The sequence below is a fragment of the Aureococcus anophagefferens genome (assembly GCF_000186865.1).
Source record: "Aureococcus anophagefferens unplaced genomic scaffold AURANscaffold_9, whole genome shotgun sequence".
In the NCBI taxonomy this organism is placed as follows: Eukaryota; class Pelagophyceae; order Pelagomonadales; family Pelagomonadaceae; genus Aureococcus; species Aureococcus anophagefferens.
The window spans coordinates 1,263,389-1,280,680 of NW_008705569.1; the positions used below are offsets into that span (position 1 = coordinate 1,263,389).

General features: G+C 70.2%; 3 protein-coding genes across 3 annotated transcripts; 2 read left to right on the forward strand and 1 right to left on the reverse strand.

The window, feature by feature from the left end:
• Positions 1 to 712: 712 nt before the first annotated feature.
• AURANDRAFT_16046 (hypothetical protein) lies at positions 713 to 1,207 on the reverse strand (the record flags this gene model as incomplete). The annotated part of the gene is made up of 1 exon (XM_009038796.1): positions 713 to 1,207. A coding segment is annotated over one exon (495 nt), but the record flags the coding sequence as incomplete, so codon positions are not given.
• Positions 1,208 to 7,345: 6,138 nt separating this feature from the next.
• On the forward strand, positions 7,346 to 9,185 carry AURANDRAFT_53694 (hypothetical protein; the record flags this gene model as incomplete). The annotated part of the gene is made up of 1 exon (XM_009038742.1): positions 7,346 to 9,185. The coding sequence occupies one exon, from the start codon at positions 7,454 to 7,456 to the stop codon at positions 9,110 to 9,112; it is 1,659 nt and encodes a 552-aa protein (XP_009036990.1).
• Positions 9,186 to 11,337: 2,152 nt separating this feature from the next.
• On the forward strand, positions 11,338 to 14,876 carry AURANDRAFT_64278 (hypothetical protein; the record flags this gene model as incomplete). Its single annotated transcript, XM_009038743.1, has 3 exons — positions 11,338 to 12,692; positions 13,061 to 13,106; positions 13,668 to 14,876. 3 exons carry the CDS (start codon positions 11,338 to 11,340, stop codon positions 14,874 to 14,876), a joined length of 2,610 nt encoding a protein of 869 aa, XP_009036991.1.
• Positions 14,877 to 17,292: the final 2,416 nt, after the last annotated feature.

A 17,292-nucleotide genomic window follows, 5' to 3' on the forward strand; every position in this document is an offset into this window, starting at 1 on the left:
TTGTCGACGCGCGCTTGAGCTTCTTGTTGAAGTGCTTGTTGCGGTCGTTGATGGAGTCGACGTCGGCGCCGGGCAGCTCCGTGCGGCGCCGCGAGAACTCGGACCGCTTCTGCGCGCGCTGCTCGAGCTCGTCGGCCATGCGCGACACGGCCTTGGGGTCGTCGAAGCCCGCCGCGCCGTAGGTCAGCGGGTCCAGATCCGCGACGGGCTCCTCCCAGTCCGCGGACACGGGCAGGGCCTCCGTGCGCTTCTCGTAGGCCTTGTGCTTCGAGTCCTCGTTGAAGACGTCCCAGCCGAACGCGGCCTTGCGCTTTTCCTTCTTCCGCTTCGCGTCTTCCCGGCGGCCGGCGAAGTCCGCGGTCTCGAGGAGGTAGGCCTTGTCCTCGGGCACGCCGCGCTTCGCCAGGTCGTCCTTCCAGGCCTGCTTGTCGGCGGCGCGGTCCGCGCGCCGCGCGACCTTGCCGTCGCGGTCCTCCTTCTTCTTCTTCCGCTCGGCTTTCGTCGCGGCCGCGTTGGCCCGGCGGCCCTTGTTCATCTGCATGCGGAGCCGCAAGAGGCGCTTCTCGAGCTCCGACTTGCCCTCGAACTGGGCCTCGTCCTCCGCCTCGTCCTCGTCCTCCTCGTCCTCTTCCTCTTCCGCCTCCGGTTCCGCGGCCGGCGCCGCGGCCGCCTCGGCCGCCTTCGCGGCCTCCGCGGGCGCGGACGCCCTGCCGAGCTCGCCGCAGGCGACGATGGCGACGCGCGCGAGGGGCCGGTCGCCGTCGTCGACCTTGGCGTTGCCGACGGCGTCGACCGTCGCCGCGCCGGAGACGACGCGGCCGAAGACGACGTGCTTGCCGTCGAGGTGGGGCGTCGGCCGGAGCGTGACGAAGAACTGGGACCCGTTCGTGTGCGGGCCCGCGTTGGCCATGGACAGCAGGTGGCCGCAGGTGTGCTTGAACTGGAAGCCCTCGTCCTCGAATTTCGTTCCGTAGATCGACGACCCGCCCGTGCCGTCGCCGCGCGTGAAGTCGCCGCCCTGGATCATGAAGTTGCGGATCACGCGGTGGAAGGCCGACCCGGCGTAGTTCAGGTTCCCGCCCATCTCGCCCGTGCACAGCGCGCGGAAGTTCTCGCAGGTGCGCGGCAGGATGTCGCTGAAGAGCTCGAACTCGACGCGCGCGGGCGGCCGCGCGCCGATCTGGATGTCGAAGTAGACGCGCGCGCGCTTCGCGGCGGCGGCCATCTCGGCGCGATCGGCCGGCGGCGGGGCGGCGGGTGCGGCGAAGCGGACTGCGACGGCGGAGGCGGCGAACTCGATCGCCTCTCCGCAACCAGGCCGCGCCCGCCTCGCCGTCCACCGCGCGCCGCACGCCCGCCCCGCCCGGCGCCCCGCACGGTCGCCGCCGCTCTCGACGCTCGACGCGCCCCCGCTCCTCCTCGCTTTGACCGCCGCGCCGCCGACGCACCGCCAAGATGACGACGGCGCACCGGCCGACGTTCACGGCGGCCCGCGAGCACGGGAACGAGCATGGCGTCTGGGGCAGCGGCGGCGTGCGGTCCATGATGAACCACGCGCGGGACCGGCCGAACCACCTGAAGATGAAGTACCGCTCCGGCCATCAGTTGGACGGCATCTACGACGACCGAGCGTCGAAGATCGAGAAGGCGGACCTCGGCGAGGACGCCGCCGTCGAGCGGCCCCTCCTCTCCGCGGCGCCGACGCTCGCGCCGGAGCCCAAGCTGCTGTTGGGGCAGGAGGCGTTCCGGCCGGGCGAGCTCGACGCGTACGACGATCGGGACGAGTCCGACGGCGACAGCGACAGCTCGGACGACTCCGACGACGACGACGACGACGAGCTCGCCCTGGCGCTGGAGCTCGAGAAGATCAAGAAGGAGCGCGAGGCCGAGCGCCTGCGCAAGGAGGCCGAGGCCGCGGCGGACGCGCAGGCCGCGCGCGACGCGGCGGCCTTGACGACGAACCCGCTGCTCAACGACGAGCCCAGCGGCGCCGTCAAGCGCAAGTGGAACGACGACGTCGTCTTCCGGAACCAGGCCCGCGGCGCGCCGGAGAAGAAGGGCCGCACCTTCATCAACGACACGATCCGCAACGACTTCCACAAGCGGTTCCTCGCGAAGTACATCCAGTAAGGTTAGTACACTCGCAACGCCGCCGCCCCTCCTAGTGGGCCCGGTCGCGGACGACGTCCCGGGGCAGCTCGCGCGCGAGCGCGAGCGCGGCGAGGAGCAGGCCCGCCCAGCACGCGAGGCTGGCGAGGAGGCGGCTCAGGGGCGTCGGCCGGTACTTGGCGATCTCCGCGAGGGCCTGGCGCCGGATCGCCGCGTTCTCGCGCGCCAGCGCGTCGTACTTGATCTGGAGCGCGTCGCGGTCGCGCTCCGCGGCGCGGCGCCGCTCGTCCGCGAGGCGCGCGGTCGCGGCGACCTCCTCGGCGCCGTCGTAGGTGAGCTCGCGGCGCACGAGACTCCGCGGCGGCGCGGACTGCTGCGGCGGCGACGGCGCGGGGGCCGGCGGCGACGTCGCCGTCGCGGACCTCGACCACAGCGCGACGGTCGCGGCGACTTTCTCCGCGCGGAGCGCGTCGGCGCTCGGGCTCGCGGCGGACGACGACGACGCCCTGGAGGCCGCGGACGCGGCGGACAGGGCGGACGTCGCGGAGGCCGCCGAGGCCGGCGCGGCGGGCGTCGCGCGCGGCGCGGCGGGCGGCTCGCGGCCCCCGGCCGTCGCGGCCGCGAGCGCGACGCCGCTCGTCGACGCCCACTGGCTCAACGCCGACGTCTTCTTCAAAGCCGACGACGGCCGCCCGCCCGGCGACCAGGGGTAGCGCCCGTTCTCCTCGAGGCGCCGCCGCATGGCGCTGTTCTTCGATTTCAAAAGCCGGAGCTCCTCCTGCTCCTGGATGTGCTGCGCCATCGCCGCCGGCGTCAGGCCGAGCACGGTGGTGTTCGGGGAATGGGCGCGGCGCAGGGGCGTACGCCTCCGTTGCATAGGCCGCCTCGGGCAGCAGCGCCGCGCGTTTGAGGCCTCGATCGCTCGCGCAGGAATTACGAAAAGCGCGCTTGATGAACAACTTGTCGTTTATATCTTTGAACATCGCCGATGATGGCCCGATCAAGTTCTGAGATGCTCGCGCTTGCGCTCCTCGCGTACGCGGCCTTCGCGCTGCCCGGCTGCTACGAGGACGCGGCCGACGCGCGGCTCCTCGCGCACACGGTCTGCGACAAGACCGGCGGCTGCACGGCGCTCACTCTCGAATACTGCGCCGCGGCCTGCCGAGCGTTAAAGTATGGCATTGCCGGCGTCGAGGCGGGCCACGCCTGCTTCTGCGACCACGCCGTCCCCGCCGGTGCGACGTCGACGCCCGACGCCGAGTGCAACGCGACCTGCTCGGGCACGACGAGCCCGGGACAAACGAAGGAGCGCTGCGGCGGCGACTTAAGGCTCTGGGCCTACGACGCCACGACGACGCCGCTCCCGGCCCCGCCCGTCCCGCCGTCGGCCTTCCCGGACGCGCGCGACGTCACGCAAGCGCAGGTCGTCTTCGAGGCCGGCTACGTCGACCAGACCTACTGCGCGTCCGACTACCCCTCGGCCTGGACGTGCGTCCTGACGGCGTCGCTCGGCGGGGAGGGCAGCAGCGGCGAGCAGTGCTACGCGACGTCGACCTCGGATAACGGCGCGACGTGGTCCAACGTGACGACCATCGAGGCGGGCATCGCGTCGGGCGGCTACCCGAACGCCTACGCGACCGTCGTCGCGGAGGAGACCTCGGGCCGCGTCCACGCCATCTACAACGTCAACTCGGAGAATAAGACGGCGCCCGGGCGCAACGACTTGATGGGCGGCTTCTTCCGCCGCTATTCGGATGACGACGGCGCGACCTGGTCCGACCAGCGCTACGCGGTGCCTACGCGGGCCACGGCCGTCGACCGGGAGAACACGTTCAAAGGCGACACGCAGATGCTCTGGACCGTGGACCAGATGAAGACGGGGCCCTTCGGCGTCGGCTTCGCGTTCACGAAGATCGGGGGCTACGTCGAGAATCCGCCGGAGGAGGTCTTCGTCATGTTCTCGCCGAATCTGCTGACGGAGCCGGACCAGGACGAGGTGACGTGGGAGATGGTGCCGAGCGGGGACCACGGCATCGTCCCGCCGCCCCAGTTCGACAACAAGACCACGGTCATCGAGGAGCCGAAGTTGCTCCCGCTCGCGAACGGGACCGGGTTCACGATTTTAACGCGGAGCAACCGGGGCCTCCTCTTCGAGGCGACGACGCGCGACGATACCGGGCGAAGCGGCTGGCGGCCGACGACTTTGGCGAGGTACGCCGACCCCCTGGACCCGTCGAAGCCCCTCGGCGACTTCGGCGCCTTCGTCACCTCGGTCAAGAGCTCGAGGGCCCCCTTCACGGCGAAGCGCATCCCGGGCACGGACCGCTTCCTCTTGCTCTTCTACAACTCGCACGTCGACGGCGTGCGCAACCCCTACTGGCTCTCCGCGGGCCGCGAGGCGCCGGACGGGTCTTTGCTGTGGTCCCAGCCCGAGGTCGCCATCTTCGACCGCTCCTACCCGACGACGGGCACGGCGGCCGGCGGCTACCCCGACTTCCTCTTCGCCGACGGCGCCGTCAAGGTCGCGCTGGCGCAGAAAGGCATGCCGACGCACGTGTCGACGTTCTTCCTCGTCGACCTCGACCCGGCGCTGGTCGCGGGGTTGCTCGCGCAGGAGTCCGCGGCGGGCGAGCCGGACGCGGATCGCCTCGTGGTGAACGGCACGTCGGGCTCGTTCCCGGCCGTCGCGTGGCCCGACCTCCGAAACGTGTCCGAGCCGCGCCAGGGCTTCGCGCTGTCCTTCAAGGTCGCCGGCCACAACGCGTCGAAGGAGGGGGAACTGCTTCTGTCGGACGCCGCCGTGCAGCTCGTCGTCGGGACGAACGGCGCGCCGCGGCTCCTCGTGAAGGGCGCCGGCGGCGCGGCTTTGGATTTTACGGCCGACCGGGCGTGCGCCGCGAAGCTTTCAAAGCCGGGGCCCCACGCGTTCACGGTCGTCGCCGACGCGGGCCCGCGCCTCGCCTTCGTCGTCGTCGACGGCGCGCTCTGCGACGGCGGCGGCGTCGTCGGCAAGGGCTGGACCTGGCTCCCGGCGACGCTCGCGGCCGTGGTCCCGGGCGGGACCGTGACCGTCGGCGCGACCTACGCCGGCACGATCCTCGAGGCGCGCGCCTACGCGCGGGCCCTCGCGACGTCCGAGGTGGTCGGTCAGCACCGGGGCTGGCTGCTTTAAGGGTATCTTTCGCAAGTTGAAGGTCTGTTTGAAGCCTCATTGCCTTTCTCTCTCGAGGCATGGGCTCGAAAATCTCAGAGATGTCACGACTGCTGCTCGTGTGCTGGCTGGCGACGGCGCATGGCCTCTTGCAGCCACGCACATATGGTCTCCAGCAACAGCTCGGAAGATCCGCGCCACTCCGCGCCGCGGCCGACGACCGGTCGGAGACGGTGAAGCGGCTCAACGACCTCTTCTACAGCGGCGGCGACGACGCGGCGGACGGCGGCGAGCTCGCGGACCTGCCGCTCTGGCGCGTGCAGTGGAACGCGCTTCCCGGCGAGCGCCAGGTCTACAACGTCCACGTGCCCCACTACACGTCCATGTTCGAGCGTTTGGTGCGGCGGCCGCGGCCCTGGTTCTTCGGGCATTTTTACCTGCCCGGCGGGTCGGAGAACTTACGAAATCCCGAGTACGTGCTCCCGGACGGAAAGTACGCGGAACGCCTGGGCGCGTGCATGGAGGTGCTGGCCGTCGCGCGCCAGGGCGACGGCCGGCTCCTCGTCGTCTCGCAGTGCGTCGGGCGGCTGCGCGTCGAAAGCGTGACCCAGAGCGTGCCCCACTTCCGCGCGGACTGCGCCTGGGTCCTCGACGGCGACGTGCCCGGCGGCGAGGACGAGGCGCAGCGGTGGCGGCCCTTCGAGTACGGCGTCGGCGGCGTGCGCCTCTCCGGGGGCACCGCGGCCGTCGCGGACCTCGCGCCGCTCGACGCGAACCTGAGGCCTCCGGAGGACGCGGACCTCGACGCCTCCTCGACGGCCCTCGAGCGGCGCGTGTGGGCGCTCGTCGCCGACAACTGCGCCGTCCTCGCGCGGTGTCTGGAGGCCGACGGCGCGAGCCTGGAGCGGTCCGCGGTGCAGCTGCCGACGAATCTGCTGGCGCTGGCGCCGCCGGACCTGGAGGCGGCCGCGCGCGCGCTCGTCGACGAGCGGTCCGTCGCCGCGGAGGCGTCGTGGCCGGGCCACCGCCGGCGCCAGCGCCTCGCGTTCGCCGTCGCCGCGGCGCTCGGCAACCTCGTCGACCCGGCGCTCGGCCGCCAGGAGCTCCTCGCCGTAGAGACGGCCCAGGCGCGCCTCGAGCTCGTCGAGCGCAAGCTCGAGGAGCGCCTCGCGCAGCTCTCGCTCATCCTCGAGGCGAAGGAGAAGGGGCTGTAATGTTCGCGCGCGGCAACACCGTTACCCACCCCCCTACTCGTCGCCCTCCGGCGGCGGCTCCGAGTCCGCGCCGTTGGTCGTCGCCGCCTCGTCGTCGTCGTCGCCCTCCTCCTCCTTGCCCATGTTGAGGAAGTCGGGGACCTCCGTCTGCTTGAGGCCCTCCTTCGCGCGGCCGTGCTTCGCCCAGTGCGTCAGGTACTCCTCCGTCGTCTCCGTGTCCCCCAGCGTCGTGTCGACGACCTCGCCGTCCTTGATGTAGAAGTAGGTCGGGCGGTACTGGCAGTCGTACTTGTCCAAGATGAACTCCGTGAACGACGAGTCGAGGTCGACCTTGCAGAGGTGCGCGACGGTGTCCTCTTCGTGGGCGAGCGCGTCGAACCAGGGGATGGCGAAGTAGAGGTCCCAGGCCGTCGTCGCGGCCATGATGACGACGCCGTCCTTGGACTTTTTCATCATCTTGTCGTGATCCCGGCGCCGCTTGATCTGGAAGCAGGGCTTCGCCGGCGGCTCCTCGGCGGCGATGGCGCCGTCCGGCGGCGGGTCGTGGCCCAAAGTCACGAAGTCGTCGTTCGGCCGCTTGTAGAACTGGGGGAAGCCGCCGTCGCCGCTGCCCAGGGACTGCATGCCCTTGTAAGGGCTCGCGTTGGGGTCCGGCGCCTCGTCCTTGGGGTCGCGGTCGTCGACCGGCGGCGGCGGCATGGCGTCGCTGAAGGAGTTGCCGCGCTGGTACGCGGCCATGGTCCCAGCGGTGCTCGACGGCGCGGCAGAAGACGCCGGCGTCGATGGCTGCGGACACCGAGGGGCAGCTAAGTTCACCTTCAATGTTGAATGAGATGCAAACCATTGGCGAGGGAAGCGGCGCCGCTAGCACCCACCCGTGTCGACGGCGTTCGCAAAGTCAAGTGCGGTTCTCAGGCCGTCGCGCGCGTCCACGAGAAGGTCGCGCCGCCTCCGTCTCACAGCCACGCCCGTGACCACCATGACGTCCGCGCTCCTCGTCGCGCTCGCGGCGACGGCGACGGCCTTCGCCCCGACGGCGACGCCGGCGAGCCGCTTCGGCGCGCGCACGGTCAAGGCCGCGACGCTGGCCTCGGCGGAGCGCCTCAACTACTACAACTCCCTGAGCCAGGCCGAGAAGCTCGACCAGCTCGCGCGGTGCCGCTTCATGGACCGGAGCGAGTTCGACGACGGCATCGAGGCCATCGCCGGCAAGAAGTGCGTCGTCGTCGGCTGCGGCGCGCAGGGCCTCAACCAGGGCCTGAACATGCGCGACTCCGGCTGCGACGTGTCCTACGCGTTGCGCGCCGAGTCCATCGCCGAGAAGCGCGCGTCCTTCGTGAACGCGCAGAGCAACGGCTTCGAGGTCGGTACGTACGAGGACCTCATCCCCTCCGCGGACATCGTGCTCAACCTCACGCCCGACAAGCAGCACACGCAGGTCGTCAGCGCCATCATGCCCCTCATGAAGCAGGGCGCGACGCTCTGCTACAGCCACGGCTTCAACATCGTCGAGGAGGGCATGCAGGTCCGCGACGACCTCACGGTCATCATGGTCGCGCCGAAATGCCCCGGCACGGAGGTCCGCGAGGAGTACAAGCGCGGCTTCGGCGTGCCGACGCTCATCGCCGTGCACCCGCCCAACGACCCCCAAGGTTTGGGCATGGCCCAGGCCAAGGCCTACGCGGTCGCGACGGGCGGCGACCGCGCGGGCGTGTTGGAATCTTCCTTCTGCGCGGAGGTCAAGAGCGACTTGATGGGCGAGCAGACCATCCTCTGCGGCATGCTCCAGACGGGCGCCGTGCTCAACTTCGAGAAGATGGTCGAGAAGGGCGTCGACCCGGGCTACGCGTCCAAGCTCATCCAGTACGGCTGGGAGACGATCACCGAGGCTTTGAAGCACGGCGGCATCACGGGCATGATGGACCGCCTCGACAACCCGTCCAAGGTCAAGGCCTACGAGCTCGCCGACGAGCTCAAGGAGATCATGCGCCCCCTCTACCAGAAGCACCAGAACGACATCATCACGGGCGCGTTCTCGTCCGGCATGATGGCCGACTGGGACAACGGCGACGCGAACCTCTTGAAGTGGCGCGCGGAGACGGCGGAGACGGGCTTCGAGAAGACGCCCGCCGGGCCCATGGAGATCCCCGAGCAGGAGTACTTCGACAACGCCGTCTTGATGGTCGCCGAGGTCAAGGCGGGCGTCGAGCTCGCGTTCGAGGCGATGACCGCCGTCGGCATCAAGGCCGAGTCCGCGTACTACGAGTCGCTCCACGAGACGCCGCTCATCGCCAACACCATCGCGCGCAAGAAGCTCTTCGAGATGAATTCCGTCATCTCCGACACGGCGGAGTACGGCTGCTACCTCTACGACCAGGCCTGCAAGCCCCTCCTCAAGGACTTCTACGCGAAGATCGACACGGACGTCATCGGCACCAAGTTCAACACGGGCTCGAACCAGGTCGACAACCAGCAGCTCAACGCCATCAACGCCGCCATCCGGAACCACCCCGTCGAGGTCATCGGCCGCGAGCTCCGCGGCTACATGTCCGACATGGAGGCCATCGCGTCCGACGACGCGTCCGTCGCCGCGCGCGCCGCGGGCCTCGAGTGGACCGGCGGCTCGAACCAGGACTAGGCCGCGCGCACCGCGCGCCGGCCCTCCTCCCCGCAAGCACCGAAGGTCGGTCCCCCTAAGACGACGAAGCGCGAGTCGGCCGGCACCCATCTCGAAGCTACTTTCGAAGCTAAAAAAAAACGAAGTTTAAGCCACGATGAAGCGCGCGCAGACGATCGTCTTGGCGCGCTCGTCCGGGTCCGGGTTGTTCGGCATGTACGGCCGCGGCTCGCTCGCGAACGTCTGCGTCCATGTGCCCGCGGCTTCGAGCTCGCGCGCCGCCTCCCGGCTCGCGTCGTCGCCGTGCCAGAGGTGGGCCCGGTGCGTGAAGACGACGACGCCGCCCGGCGACGTGATCCGGCACCACTCCGCGAAGAGCCGCCTGAAGTCGCGGACGTAGCTGAGGACGCCCACGCAGACGACGGCGTCAAAGATACTCCCTTCGAGCGGCAACGGGTCCTCGAGGTCCATGCGCCGCGTCGCCGTGTAGCCCCGGGCCGCGCAGCGGTCGAGGGACGCCTGGGAGATGTCGCCGCCGACGACGGCCGTCGCCGCCGCGAGCGCGGGCCGGAGCGCGTCGACCGCGAGCCCCGTCCCGCCTGGGCAGGACAAGAGAGATTCAACGTCGCTTCAACATGAGTGTTCCGCGCGCGCGCGTCACGAGAAAAACATCCACGCGTCGAGACCGTTCCGAGAGATGATCGCTCGTCCAAAAATCAGCCGAAACGAGTGGAAAATGGCCGAGATCGGAGCCTTTGAAGTTGGGAATTTCGCTCTCTTGTCCTGCCCTGCGTCCCGCAGCCGCAGTCGAACAACCGCCCGACGCGCGGGTTCACCTCGGCGACGAGCGCCGCGCACATCTCCGGGGCGCAATAGCCCCAGCTCCGCAGGGCCGCGTCGTAGGTCGCGGCCCATTTGTCGTAGAGCACCACGGCCCCCGCGGCGTCCTTGGGAATCTCCCCCAAATCCGGCACGGCGACGCCGAAGGCGAAACACGAACCCTCCAGCGCGGCAGACCCGACGAGCGCCGACCGGAGCCGGTTCTTGCCGTAGCACAGATAGGGGAAATCGAAGCAGCCCTCCGTCGTCGCCTGGCACACGGCCCAGAGCCCCCAGTAGAAATCGTCGAGCACGACGAACAGCTCGACGTCGGCGAGGAGCGCGTCGACGGACCCGTAGGCGCTCGTCGGCCGCGCGGCGAGGTAGGCGCGCGCCCAGGCCTCCTTGGCCGCGCGGCCCGGCAGCCGCGCCGCGTCGGGGGCGCCGAGCGCGGTCTCCGGCTGGCCCGTGCCTCCCGCGTATTCGTTGAAGTGGTTCGCGATGTCGAAGGCCGCGTAGTTCACGCCGCCGTACTCGAGGTCGATGATGCGGACCTCGCCGGACGCCTCGTCGACCATGAGGTTGCCGCTGAGGAGGTCGTTGTGCGCGAAGACGAGCTCGGGCGCCCGCGCCTCGGCCTCGGCTCTGAGCCTCTCGACGCTCGCGGTGATGCGCGCCCCGTCGAAGACGTCGCCGTGGCGCCGGAACACGCCGGCGCAGCCCGCGTCCCGCGCGACGAGCGGCGCGAGCCCCGTCTTTGCGTCGAAGGCCGCCGCGAGCCAGCCGTCCAACGTCGCCCAGAGACCGCACGACCCGTGGTGCGTTTTCAGGTCCTCGGGCACCCGGAAGGCGTGGAGCGCCGCGAGCTTCGCCGCGATGGCGGCGGCGTGCGTCCCCATGTCGTCCAGGGCCAGCGTCGCGTGGCCCTCGAGGAACTCCTCGAGGCGCCCGTTGCCGAAGCTGCCGAGGAAGCCCGGTTTCGCCAGGTGCTCGCAGAGCGCCGCGAAGGTCCGCAGCTCGACGTCGCGGTCGATGAGGCCCTCGCCGCCGTAGCAGCGCACGAGCACGCTCCGGCCGCCGGACGACGCCTTGAAGAGCTGGTTCGTGATGCCGCCGGTGACGCTCTGGAGTTGGATGCCAGCGGTGGTCTCGAAGAAGCCGAGCTCGACGCAGACGGCCTTCACCTGGCGTTCGTCGGACGGGTCGACGACTGTGGTGGTGTGGGGCTTCGTGGCGAAGCTGGCCATCGTTTGCGTGTTGCCGGAGCGGCTGAACGAGGCCCGAGGAGCGACACGGAGCGGCCGGACCAGACCGACGGGAGAGCTGCCGCTTCTTAGCGACTGGTTTGCGCTGAGGCAAAGGTCGGCCACGCGTCGAGGTCATCGCGACGAGCAGCGTCGTCGCGCGCGCCGTCGCGAAGCGAAACCATGCTGCGCCTCGCCGCGCTCGCCCTGGCCGTCGCGCGCACGTACTGCGCGCCCGACGCGGCCAAGGTCGCGGAGGTGGAGACGGCGATCGCGGCAACGCGGAGTAAACTGTTGGCCATCTACGGCGAGGGCGTCGAGGCCGCGCTGCTCCGCCAGGGCGTCGAGTTCCTCGACGACGAGCACGGCCGCGGCAAGGTCGTCGAGCGGCTGCTCCGCGCCTTCGCGCTCGGCGACAGCTTCGTCATCGCCGTCGGCGGCATGTCCGACGTCGCGGGCCACGGGAATCTCTTCGAGGAGTCGTACCCGAACGTCTGCAACGACGTGCTGCGCGACGTGTTCGGGACGGCGGGCATCAACTTCCACGTGCGGAACATGGCCATGGGCGGCGTGCCGTCGTTCCCGAACAGCGTGTGCATGGAGGACAACTTCGGCCGGGACGCGGACGTCGTCGTCTGGGACTTTCGCATGGTCGAGCGCGACGAGATCAAGGGCGAGCTCTACGTGCGGCAGGCGTTGATGCAGCCCCGCGCGCCCTTCGTGTGCTTCAAGCGCCACAACCCCTACCTGAAGAAGTTCCACTACGCGCACGCGGAGGGCGCCTTGCACGTGATCGACGAGATGAAGGCCTACAACCAGCTGAACAAGGCCAAGTCGCCGGGCGTCGCCAACGACAAGTTCTGCGAGGGCGCCTGCGAGTGCCCGGGCCAGGTGCGATGGCACGCGGGCTGGAAGATGCAGCGGTTCCGCGGCGTCCACATGGCTTTGGCGTACCTCGACCTGTTCGAGACGGCCGTGGACCACTACAAGCAGCTGCTCGCCGCGGGGTCCGTGCCGCCGTCGGACCACGCGCGCTGGGCTTTGCAGCCCCGGGACCGCGAGGCCCTCCACGCGCCGCTGGTGAAGGAGTGCAAGGACCCGTTCTGCTCCGCGACGTTCAACTGCGCGATGACGTGGCAGCCCAAGGTCGGCCGGTCCCTCGTGGACCTCGTGGACCCCCAGCTCGGGCTCAACGGCTGGAAGATGCAGCACCCGTCGCCGCGCGTCGCCGACATCACGAACCAGGGCCAGACGAAGTGCCACTACAAGGACGAGAAGCGGTCTTTGGTCGGCAACGCGAAGTCGCACTGGGTCTTCTTCAACGTGCCCAACGTCCAGGACGGCGGCCTGATCGGCTTCTGCGGCGACTTCCAGTCCCAGAAGTTCGACGAGTACGCGCTCATCGTCGTGAACCAGGAGGAGGTCATGGACAAGCTGACGATCTGGCTCGAGTCGAAGACGTTGGGAATCGCGTCCGCGTGCTTCTCGACGACGCACAACGTCGTCGAGGGCGACAACGTCATCGGCTTCCGCGTCACGTCCGGCGACCTCCAGATCTCCCTGACGCACCTCATCTGGAACTGAGGGGGGCGTTAATGCATATGCGCGTCTAGATTGGCACCAGGACTCGTTCGAGCCCTCAGGCTCCCAGAACTCACTCCCACTTCGGTTTGAGAACCGGTCTGAGTTGGGAAAGGAGCCGGTCAAGGGCGCTGGCGGCGTCGGCGGGACTGGCGTCTGGGTGAAAGGGGAAGGAGAGAGAGAGGCGGACGAGCGCCTCGTCCGCGGCGCGGCGCGCGTTCCGCGCGTCCTCGTACGCACTGACGTGCGTTGGATGACACATCTTGAGGATGCTGTAGTAGCCCTCGCAGTTGTTGTAGTAGAACGCACGCTGCGCGTCGCTCAGATCGTCCCATTCCGTGAGCTCCATCACGAACGGCGGCGGTGTGACGGTAGATATTGGGTCGGTCGCTGCCGCGGGCGCTGCGGGAACTGGCGGCAAATAGGGAAGGAAAGCCTCGATCCGGTCGACGGCGGCGCGAACCCTTTTCGCGGGATGCAAGCCTTCTTCTAATTCTACTGCTGCTACTTCGGCCTCGTCTTCGTCTTCGTCTGAATCCGATTCTTGTTCCTCCTCCCCGAAAAGCTCACGTTTGACGCCCCGCCGCTCCTGCTCCTTCCGGCATATCGCCGACAGCTTCGCCGCGTGCGCGGCGGCGGCCGTCGCCGCCTTCTTCCGAAACTCCGCCAGTTTCCGCTGCTCCGCCTCCAGCTTCGCCTGCTCCGCGGCCGCCTCCGCCGCCCTCAGCCTGTCGAGCCACGGCTTCTCGTAGTTCCAAGCTGCGCCGCAGACGCGACATCTGGGTAAGGCACCAGAATTATCGCGCTTACAAACTCCGCACGTCCAAGGCATAATTCAGGCTACCATGTTCGAATCATCAAACAACGGAGGCACCGTCGCTTCAAGAAAGCCCCTCCTAAACGATGGTCTAATAATGCTGCTTCCCCGCCAGGCCCTCGCCGTCTTCGTCGGCGGGCTGCTCTGCGGCCTCGTGCTGCGCTCCAACGACGACGACGGCGCGCCCCGGCGGCGGCGCCTCGTCGGCGGCGAACGCTCCGACGAGCTCCAGACCATAAACACCCGGCTCGACGCCCTGACCCTGGGGCTCGAGGCGCTGCTCGAGGCCGGCGCGCGGCGGCCCCTCGTCGACGGCGCCGGCGCCCTCGCCGGGCGCGCGTCGCTGGCCGCGCTCATGGACGCCTACGTCGGCGAGCACGACGGCGAGCGGAGCCTCGTCCTCGAGGACAGCGGCGCGATCGCGAGCCGCCCCACGGCCGCGAGCGACGACCAGCTCTTCCGCTTCCACGCGGCCCACGGCTACACGCTCGCCCGGGGGCTCGTGCCGCCGGAGAAGGTCGCGGCGATGAACGCGGCCGTCGAGGCCGCGCGCGCCGCGCGGCGGCCGCTCAAGCGGATCAACGAGAAGCGGGAGGCGAACGCGGACGACAACGTGTACTACTCGCCCATCAAGGACCTCCACGCCTTCCAAGGGTCGCGGGAAGAGGCGGGTCTCGCGGCCGCGGCGCGCGACGTCCTGCTCGGCGACGAGGTCGCGACGTTGCTGGAAAAGATCACGGGCCACGCGTCCCAGCTCCTCTACCGCAGCGCCTACTTCGAATACTCGCGGACGACGGCGCACCAGGACTACTACTACTTCGACAGCGTGCCGAGCGGCGAGCTGCGGGGCGTCTGGGTCGCGCTCGAGGACACGGCGCCCGGCGGCGACCGCTTCTTCCTCGTCCCGGGCCTCTTCAACGTCACCGACGCCTTCCCGACGCGCTCCCTCGAGCTCAACGCCGTCAACGCCTACCTCGACGCCAAGGTCGCGGGGCCCTGGGCGGGCGCGGTCTTCGCCCCGGACCTCAAGGCCGGCGACGCGCTCGTCTGGAACTCGTGGCTCGTCCACGGCTCCCTCGCGGGCGACGTACGCACGACGCGCAAATCCCTCATCGGCCACTTCACGCCGGCGCACCTCGACATCCGCTCCTTCGTGGACCCGGCCATGACCATGGCGTCCCTGCCCAAGGGCGACGACCGCGGCCGCGCCTACTACGACACGGAGGCCGCGGGCCGCGGGCCCCACTTCGACCAGCCCGTCGTCCACACGCGCCACCACCGCGGCGCGGCCGGCGGGGGGCGGCCGGAGGCCGCGGTGCGCTAAAGCGGCGCGTATGCGCAAAAGGACTTCAACTTTGAACAAAGGCCACCCGGCTCCGGACGCTTCGGCGCGCCCTCGCTTCGCTGCGGGCGCTCTCGCGGCGCCGTCGCCGGGGTTTTAGGGACACGGAGGCGGGTGCTTCAAAGGCTGCCCGTCGAGCTCGAGTGCCAGTGGTGCACGATGGTGGTGCTCTCTCGGGCCGTGCTCGTCGCCCAGGCGGCATATTACGTGGCGGCCATCTGCCCGAACGCCTGCAGCCGCCACGGCTACTGCTCGAACCCGGACGCGTCGCTCAGCGACGCCGTGTGCATCTGCGAGCCGGGCTTCGCCGGCGAGGCCTGCGAGACGGCGCACTGCCCGCGCGGCGACGACCCCCTGACGAGCAACCAGAACACGCGGGCCATCACCATCCAGACGCTGCCCGCGAACGACGCCATGGTCGACGGCCTCTTCCGCTTCGGCTTTCTGGGCAAGTCCGTGACGTTCCCCGCGTCCGGCTACGACAACGACGACGCGACGTGCGGCCGCATGCTCAGCGGCCTCCCCGGCGTCACGTTGGCGACCTGCGAGCGCGGCGCCGTGGGCAACCGCGGCGAGACGACCATCGTCGTGCGCTTCGAGGAGTTCGCGTCCTTCCCGCACGACGCGGAGGATCCGCACTACGGGAACCCGTCGCTCGCGGCCTTCAGCTGCGTCTCGACGCTGCCCGGCGACGCCTGGGACCTGCCCCAGTGCCTCATCGAGGACCGCATGGCGCTGGACGTGCGCGAGCACGTCGAGTGCAGCAACCACGGCCGCTGCGACCGCGAGACGGGGCAGTGCATTTGTTCCGAGGGCTGGCACAACGCGAACTGCGACGACAACACGGACACGACGGCCATCGAGACCTTTTACGCCGAGGGGCCCTTCTACGCGGGGTCGATCCTGAACCTGGACAGCGAGCGGGCGCCGAGCGGCGACTTCTCGTTCATGAGGGGCGTCGCGGCGAACTACGTCGCCGTGAACCTCAAGGGCAACGGCGACGTCGACCTCGCGGGGTCCCTGGACCTCAAGGGGGGGCTGACGGCCGGCGGGCTCGTCGAGGCGACGCGGGGCGCCGTCTTCTCCGCGGGCGCGGGCGCCACGGCCGTGAGCGTCGAAGGTTCGGGGGAACTGCTCTACGTGGGGACGACGACGACCTACGCGATGATGGTCGGGTCCGCGAACGCGTCCGTGCTCGTCGGGCCCGACGGCCTCGTCTCCGCGGGCCGCGTCGCCGCGCTCGGCGGGCTGGACGTCTCCGACGGCGTCTCCGTCGCGGCGGGCGGCGTCGCGGTGCGAGCGGGCGACGTCGCCGTCGAGAACGGCGCGCTCGACGTCGCCGGCGGTGCGACGCTCGCGGGCCCGGACGGCGGGTCGGCCCTCGTCGCGTCGGGCGGCGCCGACGTCGTCGTCGTCAAGGGCTCCAAGGCGTCGCGCGCGCTCCTCCGCCTCGAGAGCGACGGCCAGGGCAGGAAAAGAGAGCGAAATTCCCAACTTCAAAGGCTCCTTTCTCGGCCGTTTTCCACTCGTTTCGGCTGATTTTTGGACGAGCGATCATCTCTTGGAACGGCCTCGAAGCGTGGATGATTTTTCCGGAACGCGCGCGCGCGGAACACTCACGTTGAAGCGAACTTGAATCACTCTTTTCCTGCCCAGGCGACGGCGAACCGGTGCTCACCGTCGGCAAGGACGGCGCGACCTTCGAGGCCGGCGGCGTGGCCATCGCCGCCGGCGGCCTGCGCGTCGCCGGCGGCGGCGTGCGCGTCGAGGCCGGCGGCCTCGACGTCGACGGCGGCCTGAGGTTGAAGTCCGGGGGTTTGGACGTCGCGGGCGGCTTCGACGTCTCCGACGGCGGGCTCAGCGCGGCGTCGAGCAGCGCCGGCGGCCCGGCGCTCAGGGCCGTCGCGACGGCGCCGGGCTTCCTGGGCACGGTGCTCGAACTGGCGGCGCCCAAGGCGGCCAAGGGCGCCGCGTTCTCGGCCGCGGCCGCGCGGCTGTTGGAGGGCACCGTCGCGGGCGCGGAGGTCTTCGCCGTCGACGGCGGCGGCGGCGTCGTCGCCGCCGGGGGCCTGCGCACGCCGGGCCCCGTCGACGTCGGCGGCGCGCTCCGCCTGCGGGGGGACCTGCACCTCGCGCGGTCCGCCGCGAAACCGGCCGCCGGCGCCGTCGCCGTCGCCGCGGACGCGGCGCTCGTCGACATCGCCGACGACGGCGCCAAAAGTCCCGCGAACGTGTTGACGGTCGCCGACGCGCGCAGCGGCGACGCGCGCGACGCGCCCGACGCCGCGGGGCGCCTGTTGTTCGTGCGCAACGGCGACGCGGACGTCGCCACGTTAGGCGGCCACAGCGTGCCCCCGGGCGCGACGCGCGCCTTCCTGCGGTCGCGGAGCGGGGGCTG